At 38.1% G+C, this 25,802-nt stretch overlaps 1 protein-coding gene across 1 annotated transcript in view; it reads right to left on the bottom strand.

Annotated features, from left to right (window-relative positions):
* BAIAP3 (BAI1 associated protein 3) overlaps positions 1-25,802 on the bottom strand; it is a 216,230-nt gene that overhangs the window by 70,081 nt on the left and 120,347 nt on the right. Inside the window, exons 6-9 of the mRNA XM_075179602.1 lie at positions 19,902-19,961; positions 13,948-14,014; positions 1,988-2,201; positions 525-569 (exon numbers count right to left, since the gene is read on the bottom strand). Of these exons, the coding sequence (XP_075035703.1) occupies positions 525-569; positions 1,988-2,201; positions 13,948-14,014; positions 19,902-19,961 (386 nt within the window). The remainder of the gene's footprint in view (positions 1-524; positions 570-1,987; positions 2,202-13,947; positions 14,015-19,901; positions 19,962-25,802) is intronic.

Genomic DNA, 25,802 nt, shown 5'->3' with positions numbered 1-25,802 from the left:
AGGGAACTACTTTGGAATATAGATATACAAATACTCCGAAAATGAATCTTGAGTCTAACAGCGATAGTAAGTGAAACTTAGGTGAGACAAGTTCTAGTTTTTAGCTCCTTTTAATTTTACCTATTTGTCTTTGAATATATTTTCCATCACTGCAATATTAGTGGTAGTTGATTTAGCTAGACACACACTAGTAACATCATTCAGATTAATTATCTTCCATGTGCTAGGGACAGGAACACTATATATATATATATTGTGAAGCCACAGGTACAAAGTTATCAGTTATGAAGCAGATGTGCTCAACTGGCTACATGTAAAACTGATTGCTTATTATGTATGGATGTAATATGTTTAATATATTCTTGTATGTATGATTTTTTTGGCTTTCTGTATAGTGCTATTAATTTGAAGTCAAGCTGCAAATCTTTAAGGATGGATGCTTTTCATCTATATAAGATATATGTGCACAAATGTAAGGCAGGTATAACATAATATTTATTAACGTATCCTCCAGAAGCACATACCAGATGTCCAGGTGAAGTTGGTCGCTGTAAATATCATCAATTTCGCTGTAAAGCAAAAAAAAATAAATCATAGTATGTTAATTATGATACATGATAATGATGAAATGTTCTGAAAAGACAGCAACAATTCTGAAGATGATTTTTATCGAGTTTGTGGTCTTAGCCTATTGTCTCCTCAAGCAATATTTTCCACTAAAAATACCTACTTGACTACTCAAGTGGAACAGATCTCCCAAAATATTATGTATGCTAAAGTGTTTATTACTACTATTACTAGAGAAAGAGGCTCTAATGGATCCCAGAGTGTATGTATAATGTGGTACTGAAGACAAACACGATGGGCACCAGTTGTTTTGCTTTATTTTGAAAAAGCTTTGCCAAGGGATATATTTATGCATGGGAGTCACGTAACTGCAGGCAAAGGAAATTAGTACCTTAGAGGGACATCTGCAGTGCAAAAAACAACACTAACCAATCTCTGGGGGTTACATTCTCCTCAGGTCTAAGAGGCTATACCTGCATGGCTGGACACAATAATCCCACCATTTTATAGGATGTTTAGTGGAAAAATTGTAAGAACTGGAAAAAGAGTAAACGAGGATAGAAAGTAAAGAGCAAAGTCCTGACGTGTGAGGCCTGAGTCATCAAGGAGAACATGTTTTAAACACAATCAGAGCAGCCGGGCAGCACACTGTCACTGCCGAGCGGACCTGCACATAGTGTGCAGCCGCCGGCAGCCTCAGAAGGCAGAAAGGGGGCGGGGCCTAAATCCCCCCCCCCCCCCCCCCCTAAATCGCCCCCGGTACACCAATTATCTAGATCTGCTACTGTGTAGCACACAAATACTTAATAACTTGGGGCCTGAGTCATCAAGAAGAACACAAAGAAAATAGGAGTAAGTTTTCTCCTGAACAAAACCATGTTACAATGCAAGGGGTGCAAATGAGTTTATTATGTTGCACAAAGAAAATACTGGCTTTTTTGTCATGTAGCACACAAATAACTAAATAACTTTATTCTTACACTGAAATTTAAAGTAGATCTAAGACATGCCCTACCCCAACTAAAAAATGTGTACCCACATTTTAAATTTACCACCCCCTCCAATGCAATATGGTTTTGCCCAGGTAGGTGAGAGCAGCAATAACAGGTAGGTGAGAGCAAAACTAGCCTTTAAAGTTATTGCCACTTTAAATTTACCATGCAAAGTCGCCATATATCAGTGATTTGCAAAAATAACTATTGGATACACTTATACATTCACAATATTAGAGCGCATATGCAGTGTGGAAATGCAAAAAGAAATACATCCAACTGAATGAGCTGTACAACATGGAAGTACAATGCATTTGAAATAGAGCCCAAAATAATTATTTTAGGAGAAAATCCTGAAACCAGCTGAGCAATGTGTAAGATAACAAGAAATAGAAGACATTTTAGGTGTTCAGTGTAGCACCACTTACAAAAGGAAGTTTTCATTCCAAATTGGATTCAAGGTATTACTCTTGACCTCAGTGACCTGGATGTACTTTGCAGGCAGCACTTCCCTTATACTTGAACGTTTCTCCATTTTGTCTTTCTTCTTTCTGAAGCTAAATTTCCTTTCTTTCTTTTCCTCAGTTTCTTTTGAGCTTTGAACAATCATAATTCCCAGCATGCAATATGGGTCGCTGAAACCTATTCCAATTATAAGAAAGGCATATATAACAAAATCTTGAACACGACCGAATGTGTACTTAATGAGAAATATACTTTTACAAAAGCTGTTACTCTCTAACGCCGATAGGAAAAATATTCTGCTATTTAAAAATATTATATATAACACATTACTAGTATGAACAAAAATACCTATTATTGTGCTGTTAAAAACCCCCCTAAAATAAGTAATAAATACAATGTGGAGTATTGTAATAAGAAGTAATGTATCTCTTAAAAATAAATAAGGGATGCTTAGTGGTAAGAACAATTGGATTACATCAGGCAGTGTATGCAATTCATTTTAATAACACATAGTACAAAATATTACATATAACATATATGTACAGTAATCAGAGCAATAATTCATATAATTGGGTTAATTCAGGTGCCAGAGATTTTGTCTGGCAACTTCGCAAAGTTTTACTGAAATATCCAGACCCCCAAATTTCTAGGCCTCCCAATCATAGAGTCAATTACAATTTTTAATGGCACTACTTGACAATGCAATTAGACAAAGATCGCTGTACCATTATTGGGACCCATTCAACCCTGTTTGGCTCAGCAGCTTAACAACATGATCTGATCACTACGGTCACCACCTGATCACGGGTTAAGCCATGTAGCGTTCAGGCTGAACGAGTGAGGAGTAAGGAGGTTGAGGGGAAGGGCATTGAGCGAGTGAACAAGACAAGAGTGAGCCGTTCCAAGGGCAAGTGCAGGATTTCTGATGGACAATTCCAAACCATGCAGTGGAATAGGTACATTAGATTTAATTTGTAGTAAGGTACAGGACTCCATCACGTTTCATCAGATTTCATTACATTTTTATTAATTATTTTTATCCAACTATTAATATTTAACATTCAAATAATATACACACAGTAATGATGCATAGAAACATTTTATTTGCCTTCAACTTTTTCCCATAGCAGACCTCATATTCTAATATACTTTACATGGGTACATTTAAATTTCTCTACATCAAGCTGATCACCTTCACCTAGACAGCTCTCACTGATGCTTCCCCTCCATACATCTCTGACCTCATCATGAGATACACCCCAGTGCGACCCCTCCGCTCTTCCACTGACTTCCAACTCTCTTCTCATAAACACCTTCCACTCTCATCTCCAAACTTCTACGCACTGTTCCCCACCTGTGGAACTCCTTGCCACCGTCTACCAGACTCTATCCCCATTCTACAATCCTTCAAACGTTCCCACAAAATCCACCCCTTAATGCTTGCCTACCCTACACCCTCCTAGACTCTCATGTCCACTCTCTCTACCTCAGTCCACCAGGACCACCACATCCACTCATGTCCCATTATGCATAGTTGTATTAATGTATCTTTTATTATGTGTATTCATGTATATCATATCTGTATGATGATTGTCCAGCGCTACAGAATCTCTGGCGCAATATAAACACTAATGTCACAGCTCTAGTGCTGTAGAGAGCCAGTCCTTGGAGAGAGCATAACACGCTAAGTAAAATGCACGTTGCACACAGCGCGTTGTAGTAAAGGAAAACAGTGAAGCAAGATAACCCACTTTCTGCTGAGGTGAGCCAATGGACATTCGATGAATATACATATACATAAATACTGTACAATATGAATTCTGACCTAGTGTAGCATACAAGCTACATTGTAAAATAAATATACAAGATTTCAATACATCACTGTATCCTGCTCGTCGCACATTGTACTGCAGGCTTGCAAAATCCTAATGAAGATGCTTTTGTACACCCACACAGCTTTGCATTAAAATTGGTGTTAGCAGATGTAAGGATATTTGAGTGCATTCATAGAAGACTAGACGGACAAATAACATTTCCTAAACATGTAAAGAGAGAAAATACTTTATTAGTGATTGCTCCCCTTAAAGGTCTGTTTCGGAGTCAAGCCTGACCAGTGATTGAGAGAATAGTAGAAAGAAATTGGTCTGCAGTGAAAAAGCGTTATATTACATTGCTAGAAAATATAGGGTGAAAACTGTGCAGATGATCCAACTAATAATAAATAATGTTACTATAAGAGTGCAAACAGCTTCGCAAAAAAATAAGATAAACCTAATGTGTTTTGTGAATACAGTGACCCCATCTCCAAATATTTTGTATCTGTGTGATAGTGTTTTGATAATATATGTACAATATTCTTAATCAAGATGATAGTGCAGTGTGTTTTATTAAATCCTTAAGATGTAATTTATTTTTACATATGACAATGTTTTGAGCAAACATAGTTTAAAAATAAATACATAAAGTTGACCTTTCATCTACACATTAAACACACATTATTTGAACAACATACAAATAAACATATCTCATAAACATATCTTTCTTGTTTTTGCAGATACAGGTTCTATATAACTATTTACAAACATGTCTAAATTAGGTTTGGGAAAGTAACACTTTTCTGGGCAGATATAGATTAATCATAAATACTTATGAATCATGATTGGCTCTAAATGTTAACATGAGATTACAATGTGTTCATCCCACAGGACAGCCAACAACAAGAACTATCATTATACCAAAAGCACAATAGCAGGATGTATAGCACATCTGGGAAGGGGTACATGTGTGTTAATAACTCTAGATGTAGACTTTACTTAGACTACAGTGTTCATGTGAGATTGTTCAAATCTGCATGTCATGCACACTTTATTAGAACAATTTACTGTTGTTGACAAGAAAATTAAATGTAGAAGTTTATTCATGTCTGTTTTCTTAAATTGCAAGAGTAAGTAACAAAAGATACCTCCTCATATATTATTATATGTAAGTTTTACGCTCATAGCTCTATGAAGACCCATTTATGTGGCTTTTTAACATATACATTTGGAAGATTCATGTATCAGATGTTGTAACACTTGATTTTGTTTAAGATTTTCGCAATGTCTGAGCATTGGCCATTTTAAAATGGATTTGAAAATGTATCGTGGATTATCTGCTAAAAGATCTTCCCTGACCATCTCTGTAAGTTGCGTAAATATTTTATCCCGATGGGTGCTATGATATTTTTTTCGTAATGTGTTTACGGAAGGTGGAATCTGTGTAATTCTAATAAACAGGACCAATTTAACCACTAGTGTCCACTTCCTTCCTAATCAGTTTCATATATGGCTTGACCTCTTCTACACTTCAGAGACACATCGCGTTGAATTGAATCTCACCCTCTATTTTGAGTAAGCCTCAATCTAGAGAGGAAAATATGCATGAATCTAGGTACAATGGTGCAAAAGCAAGGCATTTTAGGATATACAACGCACTCTGTAAATGACTCCTAATGACGTTTACACATTCTACTGTCTAAATATAAGTAATGGTATCATTATTCAAGCACATAGCGCTGTACACTGAGCTGCGGGTATCATGACATAAACAAATTACATACAATGACATGAAACAAAAGGTAAAGACGGCCCTGTCAAAATGAGCTTACAATTTAAGACTAATAATATATGACATGAGTTATAATATATAATGTAAGCGTTATAATATATGATATAACAGGCTTCAACAAAATAATGCAGAATTTAGGAGCCAGCTATTGAAATCTAGGAACCAGAAAGATCTTCAAGGAGCCAAGGAAGATGCACATACATTTATTTCAGCAGAAATTATTCCAAAAGATCGGCAATGGCAGTAATTTTTAGGCTTATTGGCTACCTGGCTCTTGATTTATTCAGCCCTTCAGTAATATATAATATATATAATGCTTCAATATAAGCACATGCGCCAAAACCAAGCTAGGACTAAGTTAAAGGATGGGTGTAAATGTGATGCCCATGGCTGTGCCATGTAACTGAAAGTACAAATTATGTAAAAATATTAAATAAAAATAAATACATTTAAGTCTAATTAAATAAAATGATGTAGCGAAATATACTTAGTCAGCGATGAAGGGATTAAGTTCATGTTGAAGTCTGCAGCTCTACATGCAAAATCTCCACAATATAGTATAGATGTGTTATCTAGTGTTCCCGTTATATAATTTGATTCCTATTTAATTTGATCCTATTTACTTTAATACTGATAACTTGTGTTTTGTTTCTAAAGGAGATTGGCAGCATATTTTTGAAGAAAGCTATCTATATATTAAAATACAGTGACTGCTAAGAATCAGCTTTCAGATATGATTTGAAGGTGGGGCTTCCTGGAGGTGATTTTTTCCATCTCAGTTTGATTTTCGCACGAATTAGAAAAACTGCAGGGTGTGTCAACTTCAACCCAAATCTTGCTAAAAACTTTTAGAGTTTAACTGAAGTACAAAATTAATGCAAATTTGAATGCATGTCTAAAAAGCAGCTACTGCTCCCCAATATTTCATATTGTGCATATTCCAGTAGGTCCAACTTTTCAAGTCTCAGAGCTGGTAACCCCATATCAAATAGTGGTGGGAAGACTTGTGACCTAGATACTTTTTATTCTTAAATGCTCCAACAATCTATATTTATAAAAAGCCAACGCTGCTCCTCACCTTTATAAATACACACACAAAACACACAAACAAATTTGGTCAAATGTTTAAAAAAAAATAAAAATGTGCTTGACTATTCCTACTGACATTATTTTCCTAATTTTTTGAGTTTATTTTGTTTGGTTTATTTTGTTTTTTTGTGTAGTAGCTACCATTTATAATGACCTTTGCCGCCTAAAAGGCAAATGTCTGCTGTGGGAGTAACTGCACAGTAAGACGCAGTAAAAAGATGGAATGGAGTGGGATAAAGCCTGACGACAAACTATGACTGATGACCAAAGAGAACGCAAATGTGATCGCCATCGCCATGCATATATGACTCCTCAGCAAATTGCCCATCACAGAGAAAACAAACGAAGAGCCAACAGGACAGAGGTAATGGCACGTCAATGCCTACAAACCCAGAGTACAAGATGCCACGCCATTCATGATGTTGGTAACTTGGATGAAACAAATATTAGTACCCATAACTGTGGTCCCATGAACAATATTTGTGAATTTTGCCACGCTAAGCATTTTGCGGCTGAGCAGCCATCTGACAAAATATTCAATTAATACTGCCACAAGAGTATAATGAAATTGGGTGCAAGAAGGTCTGCCCCTGTTAAGTTCTTTTTTTGTTTTTTTAGCCGGTAATTGATTCCACGTTTGTGAAATAAATGATGCGCAGATTTTAACCGTTACCAAAAAAGGGCCCAACATGATCTTACTATTTTTTTTACGACATTTTAATGGGCTTTTAACTAGTTATTTCAAATACTAAACAACATATAAAGAACCATTGTCGAACTCAGTTGTGCCTCTGATTGTTTCTTTATTCCAGTGGAAAAACATCACCAGAATTGTTCAGCCACGTCAACTGTGTTACCAAGGTCAGAAGTTACTGGATAAATAAGAGCTTTTTGCATAATGTCATATGTTCAAAGCAGAACGTTGTTAAGCTGATCAGCATCGCTTACACAACACTGTGATACTATCTGCCCAATTTATACCTGTCATTTGTAAGTACAACTAAATTTAATATATTTGTTAATAAAAATTGGACTAGGTCTATATGTCTTTTTTCTTCCAACCACCCCACTGTTGGTCTTACCGGTGTGGTGAAGTCTTTCTAGGAACGACTCAATTCCCTATTGGCTGAGAATACTTCTAAAATTTGCCTTCCTTTTGCCCAATATATATATATTTTTAAATAAATCTACTACAACCATTTGTGTTCAGCCAGAAACCATAACCAGATGCAAGAGCTGACAATATTTATTTTGTATGATAAATATTTCGTGCCTAGAACCTTTTGCACTTGTTTACCAAAATGTTCTCTTTGCTGTGTATAAATGTGTCCTCCTGTAACTTAATCTCCCCAGGTACATGATTGGTTCTTATTTGTATGCAATTCAAGATGGATAAAAGAATTCATGAATCCGATATTACACAAACACGAAAATAAAGCTTGTAGGGTCTGTTAAAATAGATTTAAAAACAGCACAGTAGAAATAAGAGCCTAAGTAAACAGAAAGAACTGCAGTTCATACAAGGGACAGCAAGCTTGTTTAGCGCTTTAACAAAATATAATACAATGCGGGTATTCTTCATGGGAGAACTGACGGAGAGATAGATTCCCCAGCTGAGCAGTATCTCAGATATATCATCATCCATACAGAGATCTCACTCCATGCACTGTCTGCAGCATCTCAGCTGGGGAAAACTACTCTGCTTAACCCGTATAAAAGCCAGGCCTTTGCCAGAACCGCTCCAGGATATTTAGCTCTGTGAGCACCATACTTTCTTCTCTGTGTACATACCATTCAATGGAAATCAACAAACTAGGGCAAACGCGTATGAATTTCATATGAAAATTGTTAATTTCAAGAATAGATCAATGTTGGCTTTAGTCATACATGTCAAACATACCCCTACTGCTTTCACTGCTTGTTTATAAGTACCATGATCTGGGTAGAATAATACTGCACTGTGACATTCCATTTACTGTTAAAAATTCTGATAAATCACATGCACCTTTCTCTTTAGCATGCAACAGGTTTGACGTGGAAGTTAAAAGAGCAGATCTGAATTGTCTGCACAGTTTGCTATGATCACCAGATTGATTTGCTGCCCCATGCCAGGGCTGGGCTTGTAACGTGTGACCTAAGGGGTTCAGTGGGATGCAATGGAAACAATGGGCATGAGAAAACAGTGTGTGGAAAGAGGGCCTGATTCATTAAAGAAAGTATGTTTTTTTCCTGGACAACTCATGTTACAATGCAAGGGGTGCAAATTAGTTTATTATTTTGCCCATAAGTTAAATACTGGCTGTTTTTCATGTAGCACACAAATACTTGATAGCTTTATTTTTACACTGAAATGTAAAGTTGATCTAGGACATGCCTTAGCCCAACTATAAACCTGTCCCCACATTTTAAATTTACCTCCCCCTCCAATGCAACATGGTTTTGCCAAGGTTCAGAGTTACTCCTTTTTTTTTGCTTTACTTTCCTTAATGAATTGGGCCCGGATTGTGTAATGTGGATGTAATTTCTCAACCACATTAGACAATTTGTCATTTCAAACATATGAAATATTGCTACAGTATTTAAAAAAACTATCATCAAATACCAAAAACCCCCATCTGGCCAGTACTAAAAGTAGACTATATTCTAGTGATCAATTTATAATTCAGTATTCTAGTGATAGATATGCAATGCAAAGAGCAGGCACACAGTACATAGAGGATGATAGTGTCTAATTTACATTCTAGCAAACTGTACAATGCAGAAAGCATTCTAGTAACCTCTGTACAATATAAAGTGCATTCTAGTAAACTCTGTACAGTACAAAGATCATTCTAGTAACTTCTGTACAATACAAAGAGCATTCTAGTAACCTCTGTACAGTACAAAGATCATTCTAGTAACTTCTGTACAATACATAGAGCATTCTAGTAACTTCCGTACAATACAAAGAGCATTCTAGTAAACTCTGTACAGTACAAAGAGCATTCTAGCAATTTCTGCACAATACAGAGAGCATTCTAGTAACTTCTGTACAGTACAAAGAGCATTCTAGCAAAATCTGTACAATGCAGAGAGCATTCTAGTAACCTCCGTGCAATACAAAGAGCATTCTAGTAACCTCTGTACAGTACAAAGAGCATTCTAGTAACTTCTGTACAATACAGAGAGCATTCTAGTAACCTTCGTACAATACAAAGAGCCTTCTAGTAAGCTCTGTACAGTACAAAGAGCATTCTAGTAACTTCCGTACAATACAAAGAGAATTCTAGTAACCTCTGTATAATACAAAAAGCATTGTAGATTTAAAGTACAGAGAGCATTGTATTAACTGATCCAAAGCAGAGTACCTTAGTAACCACAAACAACACAATGAGCATACTACAATGCAATGACAATTGTTCTGGAGGTCACTATACAAACAGACCATAAATATCTGGTGGCTTTGCTATGTAGACTACTGATTACTTAGTTGCCATGCAGACCCACGCCATCTCTCAGTGCAATGATGATCAATTTCAGCCATCAGAAAGCCATCATACCCAGTAGATAGCTTCCACCACTTTGATTGGTGGACATCGCTGGGAAGCCATCAATTAGTGTGTAGGGACCTTGGTGAATGGCCAATGCAATTCACCAATCAGAATTCTGGGAATCATCTATTGAATATGGCAGAAGTTGTCATACACAACAGTTGGAACAGTCAAATTGCTGTTAGGGGAAATGTTTTGAGTTACAACGAGAGACCAGCCTGGGAGAAAAATGGTCCCCCTCACTGCACCACCCCCCGTCCAAGAACAGCTAGGATAGCTTTGGTATACCAGCCCTTACAGCTCTTCTTAAAAGTTGTCTATAAATCATAACCCCCTTTAACTGCACAGCGATCCACCAAAAAAATGGCACCAACCAACAAATACAACAATATGATTTAAAGTCCTGGAATTCAAAATGTGTACACATAAGTCTTTCCTGCCCAACTACAAGTGGGATGGCACAATAAAATATTGCCTGGGCTCTTGACAAGTACAAGTGACGAGACGAGGAGTAGGCGCTTTTGTTGGCAAGTGCTAATTAAAGGCTTGACCCTAGGTACTTCAATGATATTATTTCCCTTCTACACTTTGTAGGACACAATTTATAGAGTCTTTGCTAACATGAAATGAGTTACAGACATGAAACAGTTTCAGTCTGACACGTTTCTATGGATAAAGTGGATCTTAGAATCTCCTAGGGGTAAAGTTATCAAACTCTGTCAGCTGCTAGTGGTGCTGGACTCAGAAACAAATTTATAATTAAACCAGGGAAAAAAAGCTTAGAGAAAAAAAACATTGGCTCCGCACCAGTTTCTTTCTCTTTTTGTTTTTCTTCATTCAATTTTGCTCTAGTTTTGAAAGTGGGATACTTTGATAAACAGACCCCGTGGACTTGCTCAAATGTTTTCTTTCTTAGCCATGTCTTCAGTTATTAAATAAAATAAAGCAAAGCCCATGAGTAGCAAGTGACCACTGATGAACGTATCTGGCACATGAGAGATCTTCACCACCAGCTCAACTGCCTTCAACTGTTATTGTTGACCTGTAGTCAAGAGTGACACTTTCTTATTTATAGATGAATGACTCCTGACATGTGCCTACAGCTGCCATCCTAAATACTAGCAGAAGGCCATGCCGTGGCTCTCAGTCACAGGATCAGGAGGATGCACATCTGGTATGCAAAAGCTGCTCTGGTCTTAAGGGCTGCTTTCTGCCAACAAGAATAGAACTGAGGACAAGAAAAAAAAGACTTCAAGCATTAGAAACATATCTGTGTGTATACACCATGGCAAGCACAAAGTAACTAAATATGTATCAGTCAGTGTTCCAAAACAAAAACTCACAAACACAAAAAGCTGGCACACATGACAACAAGAGGGAAGCAGGCACAGATTAAATGATTTATTAAATCATTTAATACATAATACATAGATATTAGTAGATGCATAAATGTATCAGGAGCTCATCCCATCTGAAGATATATAGACGTTTCAGATAAAATTGATATTTCCTACAAAGCACAATTTCAGCCAGTATCCCTCTGAATAGCACTGCAGTCATCCTCTCCTCATCATGAAAGGGCTGATAATGGAGGACATACTGTGATTTTGTGTGTGTGTGTGCACACATATACATATATATACACACACACACACACACACACACACACTATACATATATACATCAGAGGAGGGCTTGCAAATTCTCAGCAGCCTATTAGGAACATTTTAAAGGAAAAACAATTGCAGGTGACCCAGCTCAAGGTAGTCCGCTGTAATATATACCACATACATACACACACATATACACAATGCAACAATTCTAGACTGGAAGACATCTAGCTTCTACTGCTCAGTGCTTCGGAAGTGAACATTTCCAACAGTGGATGCATTTGTGTATGGCTGCAGTGGCAGAACTAATAATTTGCTAACAAACTGATAATTCACCTGTTTCTTCCCTTCTCCTGCTGCCAGATAAGCGGCAGCACACACTGTGACAAATGACTCGTACGTTGCAAGGCACTCTGTGCTATCAGTGATAAGCTAGCAAATTGTGTGGGCATCATAATATGAAGCCTTCATTACACTCAAAAGACTCACCAGAGTAAAACTAACATCTACTGGAATCTATGTTAAGAGAGCACATATTTCAGTTACTTTCCAAAGAGAAAAAAATATTAATTAATGTGCAATAGTGCATAGTGAAAGGATCAGTATATGTTTACAAAATGAAGCCGTAGCATAGATATACAGGGCACTGTTTGTATTCTCACCCAATTATGGCAAAACATGTTGCACACAGGGCCTCCCACACAGTGTGCTATGTATCAGTGTCTAGGAAGGTCCATTCTCTTCCTGTGATTTGGAACAAGCTGTAACATTATGTTACACTCCCTGCTGTGCTGTACAGATGTAATAAAATAATGATACAAAATCAAAAATGGAAAATAGAAAAAAATATTTTGCTGCTACACATATGATTCTGTGATATGCTTCTATTAAAGGTACATTAACTTGGTAATTTATGACATTGGCAGGCTTCTCATTTAAGATCATCCTGGTCTTGACCTTTGATGACATTTTTAATGTAAAGACAAGGATCTTAACTTAAGAAACTTCTTATTTCAGTCTCTTGGACAAAACCATGTTAAAGTGCAAAGGGTGAAAATTAGTATTCTGTTTTGCACATAAGTTAAATACTGACTGTTTTTTCATGTAGCACACAAATATCAACCTTAAATTTCAGTGTTCAAATAAGCTATCAAAGTATTTGTGTGATACATGAAAAAACAGTCAGTATTTAACTTATGTGCAAAACAGAATACTAATTTGCACCCCTTGTATTGTAACATGGTTTTGTCCAGGAGACTGAAATAAGAAGTTTCTTAAGTTAAGATCCTTAATGAATCAGGCCCAAGATGTAGTAGATAATTGAATATATAATGAAAGGTTGCATTTACTTGTATTATTTAGGCATGTATTAATTTAGTACTGTATGCTTATTTCAACATATGTATTCCTAGGGAAATTGAGTAATAGAAGCTGTGGTTTCTATTACAGTACAACCCTTATCAGATGAGGCACAAGAGGAGAAACAGTGGATGTAATGATGGTGTTCACAAGCTTTATGCGTCAGGTTAAAACATTCAGTAAGTTCATTTCAATATAATCCAGTTTGTTGTGGATGCACCGTGTTAGAGATAAATAGCAGAGAATGGAGGAAGAGGAGGATATAAAGTCCAGAGCCAGATAGTTAAAGAAGAATAATTCAGGCTGGCACACGAAGGCCAGAATGACAACATCTTTGGCATGGTGGCTGCTGATGACCTGGTTTAGGCAACCTGTGGCTCTCCAGCTGTTGTTGAACTATATGTTCTAGCAAGCCTAGTTCAACAACAGCTGGAAAGCAACAGAGGTAGCCTATCTTTGCTGTAGACCAACATCTGGGAGGTCCAAAGGAGGGAAGATAGAGCAAACTGAAATTAGCTGCATCCAGTGATAATCCTTGGCTTTCGGAGGTGGACAGAGTTGAGATTAGGATTGAATAAAGGATGTATAGAACAATAATCAATACAGATGTTTTATACTGATTGTAAATGCTGTAGGAAATAAGGTACTTAAATGTCAGGAAACAAAACCATTGGTAATCCTCAGCTTGGCCACACGCAAAGTGAACTGGATATTTCTGATTGAACTCACCGTTGGCATCTTTTGCAAGAAGATTTCTGGCCTGAACAACTGTTACTGTTAAAGCATAGACCGGAGCCTAGAAGAAAGCAGACATCACATATAAACCTTAGACCTCTGAAGTTGAATGTAAAGTAATATGTATAATATATGCTTACATTAGTTGTAACGCTTGGCAATTCATCACTTTTTAAATTGACTTGTAATCATCAGGACTGCTGCAAGGGTCAGTTATTAGAGCAGATTGGGCACCTCGACTGCCCAGATTGTTATCAGATTATTTGTGGAATCCAAGTATAGGGTCAGGTACATGAACATAGGTAACAAAAGGCAGCGTAGAAGAAGCTTGGATAAGGTAAAACATTGAGCAGAGCTGGAACAAGACAGCAGACATTGATAAAAGATATATCTGTCACTCAAACAGACAACCAGGGATCTGACCTTGGAGAGAACATCTGCCTACTGTAGCTCCTCTCTCTGCAGAGGAATGCCAGTGACAGTAGAAGCCCCCTGGACAACACAAGGTCTTTGGAACTGCACAAGGGAAAGTAAAGATGCCAGAGAGGGAAAGGGAACAATGGACAGAAAATGGAAAGACCTCAAGAGTAGTATGGCAAGGAGCAAGCAGGAAGATTACTCAGGAACACAAAGACAAGGAGGGGAATACTAGGGCAGAGAACACTAGAACTGGACAAAGAAAGAATAATACAGACAATGTAACACATAGACATACGGAACAGAACCCAAGGCATCAACTGAACAAAGGCAAGGGAAAAAAACAGAAGAGAGAGGAGAATAAAAAACAGGGTAACAGAACAAGATACCTGGACAGGACATCATATGGTGAAGACCAACAGGACCAGGAAATCAGAACAGAACAGAACAGAATGGTGAAAAGTCAACAGGACAGGTAATATAGGCAAGCACAGAAGTAGCCAGAATAGTCAGAGACAACCGGGCAAGGCAAAGTAGCCAGAATGGTCAGGGACAAAGACAGGAGTAACAAGCTGAGACTGCTTCAGGGCCAGAGCACGATGAGACAGCGAGAAGCAGGAGAAACTTCTTGTGCATAGTTATGGAAGGAATACCAGCTGTAGATTATTACCACAAGGCAACGCTTGTTTACAGGACATGGAAGGACACAATTACTTGACATGTGTGCAGTTATTGGCACTTGCTATCCAAACTAAGCAAACATGGAGTACACTAAGAGAGCACACAACACTCTATTCTAAAAATGTAAGCAAATTTGCAGGTGCAGAACATCAAAATGATAGAGTGGTAGAACAAATGCATTTATTTGGAACTGTATGGAAGAGGTATTGTATTCTTGCATTTAAAAATGTTGAATGTGTAAAATATATCATGCGTGTCTTATATGCTGAGAGCTAAGAGTTAAAACAAGAAAAACATGGACTGTGATAAAATATGATGGAGCTTACAGGGCAGTTCATTTAATCAGCCTAGTTCAGTAACATGGAATGTGGAATAATCTGTCAAAATATGTCAGTTTTCAGTATGCAATTAATACATTATTTCCTGTGATATTCCTGTGCTGTTCTAACAGCTAAGTAAAAGAAAGATGACATTACTGATCCTCCACCACACAAAGAAATCATGTTTGCTTAGTCTCACTTTTAAGTTCATTGTATTCACTGACCTTTACCCTTTGTTATACTGTTGCCTTGGCAAAGCAAAGATGAATCAGGTTGGATATTTGTAATTTAGCTGAAAATTTGTCTGTGAAAAGTCTTCTTCTCAAGGATCCAGCAACTCTGCTAATCAATTTGGTAGCTTTATATTTAACTGTGTGCAAATCAAAGCATGACCGCTCTAAAAATCCAGCCACATTTGACCATGTGCGTGGTCAGTGTCCAAATCGCTAATTGTGCCATGTGGGAGCTGACCAGAGTGCTGAGTGTCAAACCAGACATTGTTCCACAAAGTTTGGCATTCTGGTCAAACAGACAGAACTTCCCATGTACGGGCACCTTTAGAAAAACAACCTTATTTTTCCTCCAATAACTTATTTATTACAATTCTAACAGCAGAACATTAGAGGAGTACAACAATGGAATGGGGAATATGGGAAATAATAAAAATATCACATCATAGAATGATCCAAAGAACATCTGTTCTACGTGCATAAAAAGCACACAACAATACAACTGAACCCTATTGAACAAGATTATTGTAAATGTATATCTAGTTAACTTGTGTTCACAATAAAAGAGAATGTTATTGCATTCTGTTATGAGTTGTGGACCTTGTAGGTATATTCTGATTCAGCGGTAGCATAAAAGAATGTTCATGAAGCAGAACATGTGTACAGTATGTATGCCATATATATGTGCTCGTGTGCATATACTTTTAAAATATGAAGTCAAGGCTTTGGAATTTGTCAGGAAAGATGGCGGCAACAATTAACTTGGGAAGGTCACATCTGGTCAGCAAATACCCATTTGGACAGCCCTGTAAGAGAGAGTCCGTACTCAGTCAGACCTAATAATCTCTTCCATACCAAAAATAACAATATAGCATGTTATTGGTAGTGTCTCATTTACAATTGTATCCATATAATTTAGGACCTCCAAAATGTACTACTGCAGGTCAGTACCAATACATTTGGAACGGCAACTTAGGAATTAGTTTATAACAACGTTATTTTGAGATTGATGATGATGATTTTGTATCCTAGGCCAGGCCTTAAAACTATATTATTCACCAGGTCCTACCAGACAATAGCCATCAAGGTAATAAGGTCAGTGTATGAGTGAGTTAATCTTGCTGCCTAAACAATTTTCTATAGGTGTTGCTTTTCTCACATCTGGACGCCTTTCCAGTACACTGAAATATTTTGAAACACTAGCAATAAGGCACATTGGTAACGCTTCTGCTTGTATCAGTGAAAATGGGGCTACACTAAAACGAAAATCAAACATACCAGCTACAAAAATGGGATACTTTTCAAATAGCACTGGGGTGTTGAGTTCAATTCCCAACCTTGGCTTTATATGTGTGGAGTTTGTATGTTCTTCCTGTGTTTGCGTGGGTTTCCTCCAGGTGCTCTGGTTTCCTCCCACACTCCAAAAACATAGTAGCAGGTTTATTGGCAGCTATCAAATTGACCCTAGTCTGTGTGTGTGTGTGTGTGTGTGTGTGTTAGGAAGTTTAGACTATAAGCTCCAATGGGGCAGGGACTGATGTGAGTTCTCTGTACAGTGCTGCGGAATTAGTGGCGCTATATCAATAGATGATGATGACTATAAGCAAATGAATCTATGGTTCAGACTGGTGTCTCCAGAGACTTATCTATGCATTACAGTAAATGTAATTACAGAGGCCTCTCATCGTGATGTTCATTTTTTTCCCCCCGCAGAAAATATATTCGAAATACATTTAATAGCATCATATCTTTGTTTTCTTAAGCAAACCCTTGTCAATAATGACATATGTCTCCCTGTTCTGCAATCACCTATCCATCCACACAATGTCTCATCTCCACATTAGTGTAACACATTTTCTATAACTGCAATAACTGTAGGTAATTTCCCAACCACTGTGTTATTAGCGTCTTTGTTTTTTTAATTTAAACTAATTTGCATTTCTTAAAGCCACTGCACCAAATATGTCACCTCCTCCCAGTACAGTAATTTGTAAGACACGGAGCTATCAGCACAAATCTTTATTAAATGGAAGCGTCTGTTGACTTTTCCAAGACAAATGTGCAAACACATTGTGACATTGTGAGCGCAGAAGCATTGCACAATGGTAATTTAAATTAAATACAACCTTTTGTTTTTTAGTAACACTAAAACAATGTCATGACAATGCAGTTATTTAATTAAACAAACTATGCCGGCATAACTGAACAGGCACGGCTTGAAGACAAAAAATAAGGAGCAGTTGTTAGAAGGACATAACTTGCTCAGATGCGGCATAGAGATAATAAAGAATCTATTAGGCTGTGTATGATTATAAAAGAAATACCATAGAAATGAATGTTTCTCTACAAGAACAGATAACAGAGCTCCATAACTAAAAGCAAGCAAAACATAAATAATCTGCCCTATGATTACTATAGCCAAAGTGCACATACCATGAGAGTATTATATTGTTGCTGTAGGTAAACTCTTACCGTGAACTACTTGGCCTGTACAAATGTTTACCTTGGTTAGTTTCATATTTTTACCTCATCTGTAGGTTCGCCTTCTCGGCAAGTAAAGCTATATGCTATTAACTGAATAACACTTATGTATGTTTTTCCCACCACAACAAGCTAATTTACTCTCTGTACCATGCAACATTAACTTGTAGACCTCCACTTGAGCTCATGTGTGCGCGATAGATACCTCTCCATACTTTGTGTTATTATTAGCCATTTCAGTCCATTAGCAAACAAAACAGGATCTTGTGTGCTCTTGACTCTTGACTAATACGTTGTAGTTTTATTTACTTGTTTATACCTGTATAATTATTAATAGTTGTATGAGGTCTTTTAAAATACTGCAGATTCTGTAATTAGTTTTTGTGCGACTTTCATTCCTGTAAATAAATTCTTGTCTTGATGCCTTCCCTGTTTTTCCTATCACCATATAACGCTGTGCTTAATTTGCAGATAAAAAAAAAAATGTATGATATATGCCGGGAGGACTTTAAAAATGACCTTTAAATATTAAAGATTATGGGGCCAAAAGAGGTAACAAGACTGTGTTCATGTGCATGCCAGCACAAAATAGGCCCTACGGTGACATTGTTTTACAGGGTGATGTGATAGTTATATATAAAAAAAAAGCATATACTAGAGAACTTGCAAGTCTCTAATTCTTACATGTTGTGATGGCCACAGCTGAAACTAATGGATACCACTAAGGTGGAGAAAGCATAATTGCAGTGAATGGAACGCCATTGCAGAGAATGCTGTTTTCTTGAACAAAGGTTTCAAGTTATTCAAAGCTAAATTAATCAAAGCTTTGTAACAGGAATAGTACAATTTGTCTTTATCCAAACTACAGGTCCAGAACCCATGTTCATCTCTTCCTGGCTGAACATATTCCATATGCCCATTCTCTCACTGAATGGTGACTATATACCATTCCCTGTGTTGTGACACCAAGCCCCATTCTGACCATCTACATATGCTTTGATAGCTAGAAATTGGGATTGTGGCACTAAAATCAGGACTTTTGGAGTGTATGGCTTGTTTATTTTGCTGTTAATAATGATTACATTTGTTGATTCATAAAACATCATCATGTACATTAGTTTTTAAATACAAGGCCACAGTCTTATCTTAGATCCTTGCAGGTAAAGATAAAATTGTTTTTAAGAAAAACAAATAAAAGGTGAAACTAACTGTGATATGAAACACAACGAATACAAACAATTTATTGTATGCTTATTATTTTTCCATCATTTTTTTTTACCTATACTACATTTTAGCTTATGCCGTTATTCAGTGTATTTCTCTTGTTGTGCTTTCACAATGATCATATTCAACTCCAGTGTTGGATACTGATGAAAACTGGTGCCTATGGATAAGGTGTTGTAACCTGTAACATCTAGGCCAGGGTTTCCCAAACCCAGTCCTCAGGGCTCCCCAACAGTGCAGGTTTTCTGGATCACATGTGACATAATTAGGACCACCTGTGGATCTGTTACAATGTGTCAGTCAGTAATGAATACTCCTGTGCACCAGCAAGGAGATATGGAAAACCTGCACTGTTAGGGAGCCCTGAGGACTGGGTTTGGGAAACCCTGATCTAGGCCATTTCTTGTACAGCTATAAATGAAAGGAAATGCCTCGCTATGAGTTACAGTACATTTTCTTGTGCAACATTCTTCATAAATGGAAACCATGATTGTTCGGTAATCATTTTAATATTACTATGCTATTCACATTTCAGCCCTCAGGTTAGAGGAGAGCACATAAGACAGCGGTATTCTCAGATAAGACGTCACTTTACCTTTGACTCTTTGACACGCATCAGAATGGATTCATGATCACTCTCACTCATTCCAAAAACCTGTGAAAATAAAATGTATTTTTTTACCAGTTGGTGTCAGAGTAACAGAAGCGTAAGAAAGCATGGTTATAAATAAAAGTACAAAGCCAGGAGTATGCTTGGAGTCTAATTATCCAGTGCACCTGACTGTAAGCTGCCATTTGTTGCAGCTCAGCAAATGCAGAATGACATTTTCAGGGCCAATTGCCTTTGTCTCTCTCGTCTGCTTTATATCACAACACAGTGTTTGTGCCATGTCTGCCTACGGAATTTCTGCTTAAAGGCACAGATAATGTAACAAACAGCGTACCATTGTTTTCTGATCCTAATCACACTTTTGCAGGCTCAAAGCACGTCTAATGTGTGGCGATTTGCTTCCCTTAAAAAATGTTGGGCATCTGCAACTAGGGAATACTAGTCCCCTCCTGGTACCCCTAGGTGTTGGGCAAAATACATAGCAACCATTTGTGGCACTGCAAGTGCCAGAATGCACTGACAACCGATGTATATTATTGCATTCTGGTGCTTGTAGAACTACAAGTGCCAGCATGAACGTGGGCGTAAGTGCATACTCTTACTTGTCATGCCGCAAGTGTGCGCTATAAATGTTGCCCGTATAATTTAATATTAAATGTTACACCCATAATTAATCGATATATGTTGCCCAGAAATAAATGAATATATGTTAGGCGCATGATTTAATAATAAATGTTGCCACTATAATCAACTGTTACATCAACAATTAAGTAATAAATGTTGCTCCCATAGATAAATACTTACCTAAAATGTTCTGCCTTTCTTGGTATGCATTAATATAATGTGAATCTTGGAGATTTTTGAATCAAGGTGAAAACCTATATAATGGGTGTACTGCTCCCAATGAATCAATCTCTAGTTTGTAGCCGGACAGCAATCAGGACACAGGCAGCTCCGGAGGAAATTAAATTTGGGAGAACATACAAACAGCATGCAAATAGCACTATGGTCAGAACTGAACGTACAGCCCAAGTTCTTAAAAAAACAGTAATTCTCCCTATAGCAGCACTGTGTCACTTCAAAACATGTTTAATTTTAGCGTTGTCAGATCAACAATTGGATACATATGGAGTAGCCTCATTGCAATTGGTTTGAACAGATGTTGCATACTTGCATAGTATCCACTGCAAACAGGCATGTGAGCTAAATGCAGGAGTCACCCACCTCTGTATTTAATTTGTCCAGTGCAGTACAAGCTACTGATTCCTGGTTTCAGCAATATGTTGGTTGATCTCAAAACAAGACGATGGTGATCACTGGCCAAACAGATTTTCATTTTTTAAATGTCAAAACTGATCAAATTACCATATCGGCACATTCTCTTTTACATATAAAATTCTGCAAGGCATATCTACTGTTTTCCTAGTGAAACAAACGTTCCTAGGTGCTAGAGCGGCAGCTGTTATCTCTGTAGCTTTACTCCATCAGTCTTAATGAGAATATGCAGCAAAACAATTGTCATAGGTTTTATCACTAATTAGCTAATAGTGACCTTTTGAGTTCACAGAGCCTGAGAAATCAGCATGCGGGACCTGTCTGCTGGGCAAGGTTTTTGTAGATGCACAGTGGACCTCAACACACAATGATTCCAAATCACTTATATAAATATTAATATTATTATTATCAATTATTTGTTTTTTTGCACCACAAGGTTTCCGCAGCGCCGTACACAGCACAAACAGTACACTATACAGGGTAAAACAATACAGAACAATAAACACAAAGTACCAGAACTTCAGAAAATCTAGGCAGGCAAATACTGTAAAGACGGAGCGGAAGAACAGGTGTGGAGACAGGAGGGGAGAGGGGCCCTGCTCATACGAGCTTACATCCTAAGGGAGGGTAGACAAAATAAGGCACAAGAGGGAGCCAGTGAAGCAAAGGGGAGAGTAAAAAGGAGCCAGGGGAGAAACAGAAGAGGTGAGAGGTTAAGTGGATGGTTGGTAGGCCTTAAGGAACAGGTGAGTTTTAAGTGCCCTCTTGAAGGAGCACAGATTGGGTGAGAGATGGATGGAGCGAGGGAGGTCGTTCCATTGAAGGGGGGCAACTCGGGAGAAGTCTTGTATTCTAGAGTGGGAAGAAGTAATCAGAGTGGAGGAGAGGCGGCGATCATTGCCTGAGCGCAGGGAACGGGCGGGAGTGTGGATGGAGAGGAGGTTAGAGATATAAGGGGCAGTAGACTGGGAGAGAGCCTTGTAAGTGGTGGTGAGGAGTTTGAAAAGGATTCTGTAGGGGAAGGGGAGTCAGTGTAAGGCAAGACAGAGAGGGGAGGCAGAGGAGGAGCGCCGTGAGAGGAAGATGAGTCTCGCGGCCGCATTAAGTATAGAGCGGAGGGGGGCGAGGTGGGAGCAGGGGAGGACAGTGAGGAGGAGGTTGCAGTAGTCGAGGCGGGAGATGATGAGAGCATGGATGACAGATTACAAATAACAAATATTACATAATATTTTGTACATTTGTTTGTGGTTATTGGAAGTGCATAGGAGTTGGATAAATAAAATGTTAATACAGTACATTAGTCAGAGCTGGATTTATTGTTCGATAAATCAGACCCATAAATATAGATTTACATGTTGGGTCTGATTCCTCTTCGGTTATAAGTCCCTTTGGGTGCTGTATCTTGTGTAAAACAACTCTGTGCTTGCTCAGGAACAGACCTTATGCTAATCAACGCAATTGTGTGCAATTCATGCCTGAAGGCAAATGACACTACTGCCTATGACAGTGTTGGCTAACCTGTGACACTCCAGGTGTTGCGAAACTACAAGTCCCAGCAAACCCTTCCAGCAATAAGCTGCTATATATTGGCAAAGCATGCTGGGACTTGTAGTTTCACAACACCTGGAGTGTCACAGGTTAGCCAACACTGGCCTATGACTTGAAGGGTGGAACGGGGGAGGTAAGGGTAGAGGGACGTAGGCAATGTTCATACTGTACATGGTGAGGGCGTGCCAACATAGATGTGGCGATTCAAGTTGTGGGCATCTTGTACACATGTGTGTTTTAGCTGTGTCATTTGCACCACTTACAGGGCAGGTGTAAGTGCCTGCTGATAGTGAGGACTGGCACGGCATAGTCTTTATATTAAAAACTACACATATGCGTGTCACTAGCTAACACAGAACATGCATATGGAAGTAATAGGAACTATAAAAATTTGTTGTATGTACAAGACGCATTAAGAAAATCCTAAATAAAAAAAAAATTAAAACATATTTTTATTAATGATTATCGTATTATGAGCTGTTTATTTTTTTTAAAAAAAATGTATACACACATTTTAATGGGACATACGACAACATACGACAAGTACTGTTTAGTCAGAGCGTACTTACACCCAGATTCAAATGGAAACGTATCTTGAGATCCGCTTGGATTTGAATACGGACGCAGGTGCGCTCGAGTTCCGTGCTCTTTAAAAAAAATGCAACTTGCGCGCAGGTTGCGTTCGAAGAGGAATCAGGCCCATTGTGTCTATTCAAGCCCATTTGACAAGAGATATAAAGTATAACGTATGAAGATAAAGTAAAGTCATTTACTACGTGCAGAGGCATGACATTGGCATTACATGCAGTAAGCTGTCATGCCTTTACTCAACTTATCCGCAGGTGTAGATTCATAGGTAATAACATGCCCATCCGACAGGAACCAAACCTTTTAGACTGTGATTTAAACACATCCACAGCAAAACTGAAACAACTAAAATGAATAGGAATCAGATGGAGAACAGTTTTGCACAAACATCAGTCTACTCGAGTGTTCTGTGTTTGCACATAAAAAAACCATTAACTGGATGTGACTTTAGCAATGATTCAATCTGCACCAGGGCTCCAGCTGTTCCATGTCTACTAATGAAACACATTAGTCCGGTGGCACATCAGACATACAGGAAGAGGAAGGACATCATTTTATTAAGAAGGTAAATATTTCATAGTATCTATGCCTAAGATACATGCAAGTCAACCATAGTACATATTGTATTAAAAACACATCTGAACTTTACTACAGTGTAGTTATCTGCGACATCATGCTACAACGACACTTGTGTATTTGTACAGATCTGTTGTTTGTGGATCACTCACTATCACAAACCATTATTGTGCTCACTCTTCAAATGACATTTCACAAGAAGCCAATTTACCCATGTGAATAATCCCAATATCGTGCTCATTAGCTTTTACTGAAGATGACAGCTACTAACATGCATATAGTTTAACCTGCCCAGCAGGAGGGTGTACCTGGATACGATTTAAGTGCTGGCATTGGTTTAAACCAGTGGTAAGGAACACAATATTTTGATGGTTCTCATTGGTTCTCGTTGGTTGCTCCTTTTGCAAAAAGTGGACATAAAGGACCTCATTTAGAGTCGGACACAAAGTCCGTTTTAGGCGCATCCAACAAAAAAACACTACCACGCATGTGCAGAAAGCACCAAATCCGCCTGCATCTTGGATGCAATTAACACTTGCGACAGCTTGCGACTCACTACGAGAGAATGGGAGGAACGCGGAATTGTGAAGTTGTGACCATGTAAATACATCCTAGTCGCAGTGAGGCGCAGACGCAACATACGTCAAACCAGGGCTAAAGCTGTGCGGTAGGAATTAGGTGGCACAAGCGTTAGCTAGCTGCAGGAACTGCTCGCAGCTCCATAGGGTATTAAAAATGGGACGCAAATGGGGTTGCTTGCCACTCGTAATACCCTACCAAGCTGCGGCACACTCCCACTCCTACACTTCTTACACGGACTATCCGTCCGACTCGAAATGAGGTCCAAAATAAATAATAAAATTCTCCATTTTTTCATTCCCCCACCCCATAAAACACATTTAATAGGATGATACAAATGCCTACTGTACATAAAATGCATTTTTACAGTTGCTCCTGATTGTAAAACAAGTTCTAACACAACCATCATCACTAGTAATTGCCACTTACACCAGACCTGTAGCTGGTGCAAGTGATACAACAGGAAACAAAGAAAAAACATGAGCTTGAATCGAACGCTGCGTGTGCTCGAGCTTGGCACGCCCATACTGTACATTGAATACATGCATACGCCTATTCCCCTCTCCGTTCCGCCATTGAAATCGTAAGCTGTAGTTAGGGTCCTTTACGCTCAAAGATGAACTGGACGCTGCTGCGTTCACTGGTGCATGATCCAGTACTGGACATGCGCAGAGGTTTTTTTTTTTGCAAAATACGGCACGTATCGTCATTTATGTTTCTTAATGATTCAGGCCCCAAATGTTTAAATTGTCCTTGTGTCTGTTCACAGCAAAGACAGCTACTTTGTGAATCTAGAGGTTAATTACGATAAAACAGTAACATATTTTATAATAGTTTTCTAATTTGAGCTTGAATCTCCCAAGACCGAAAGTAACAAGTATCTGAATGTTGCTGCTGCATGTTAGCGTTCCAGCACCTTCAGTAAATCCAAGTGAGCTTAATATATGATATATTATAAGCACAATACATATGGAGTGGGTTCCTTATAATCTTTGCAATTTTTTAATTAGGCTTCTACCTAATAAGATAAGTGCTGGTTCATGTGTTACACATTAAGAAACATAAAGCTTTGAGCTCAAACACTCTAAACTATTTGTGATCACTGGAAACACTGCCAGGCGAATCAGCATTACAAAAGGTCTACATGGCACATAATACAAGAACAGCACTGCATGTTATCATGATAACATTAATGATAGCTTGATTTGTCTATCCTGCAATGCAGAGTAGTAACACACTGTACAGGAAAGTAAGAGATTAGCTGCTGCCTACATTAAGTGAGCTGTCTGTGGTGCTGATGTACAAGACACACAGCCACAT

Source organism: Mixophyes fleayi, chromosome 7 (genome assembly GCF_038048845.1).
Source record: "Mixophyes fleayi isolate aMixFle1 chromosome 7, aMixFle1.hap1, whole genome shotgun sequence".
Lineage (NCBI taxonomy): Eukaryota > Metazoa > Chordata > Amphibia > Anura > Limnodynastidae > Mixophyes > Mixophyes fleayi.
This window is presented reverse-complemented; position numbering and strand designations above follow the sequence as displayed.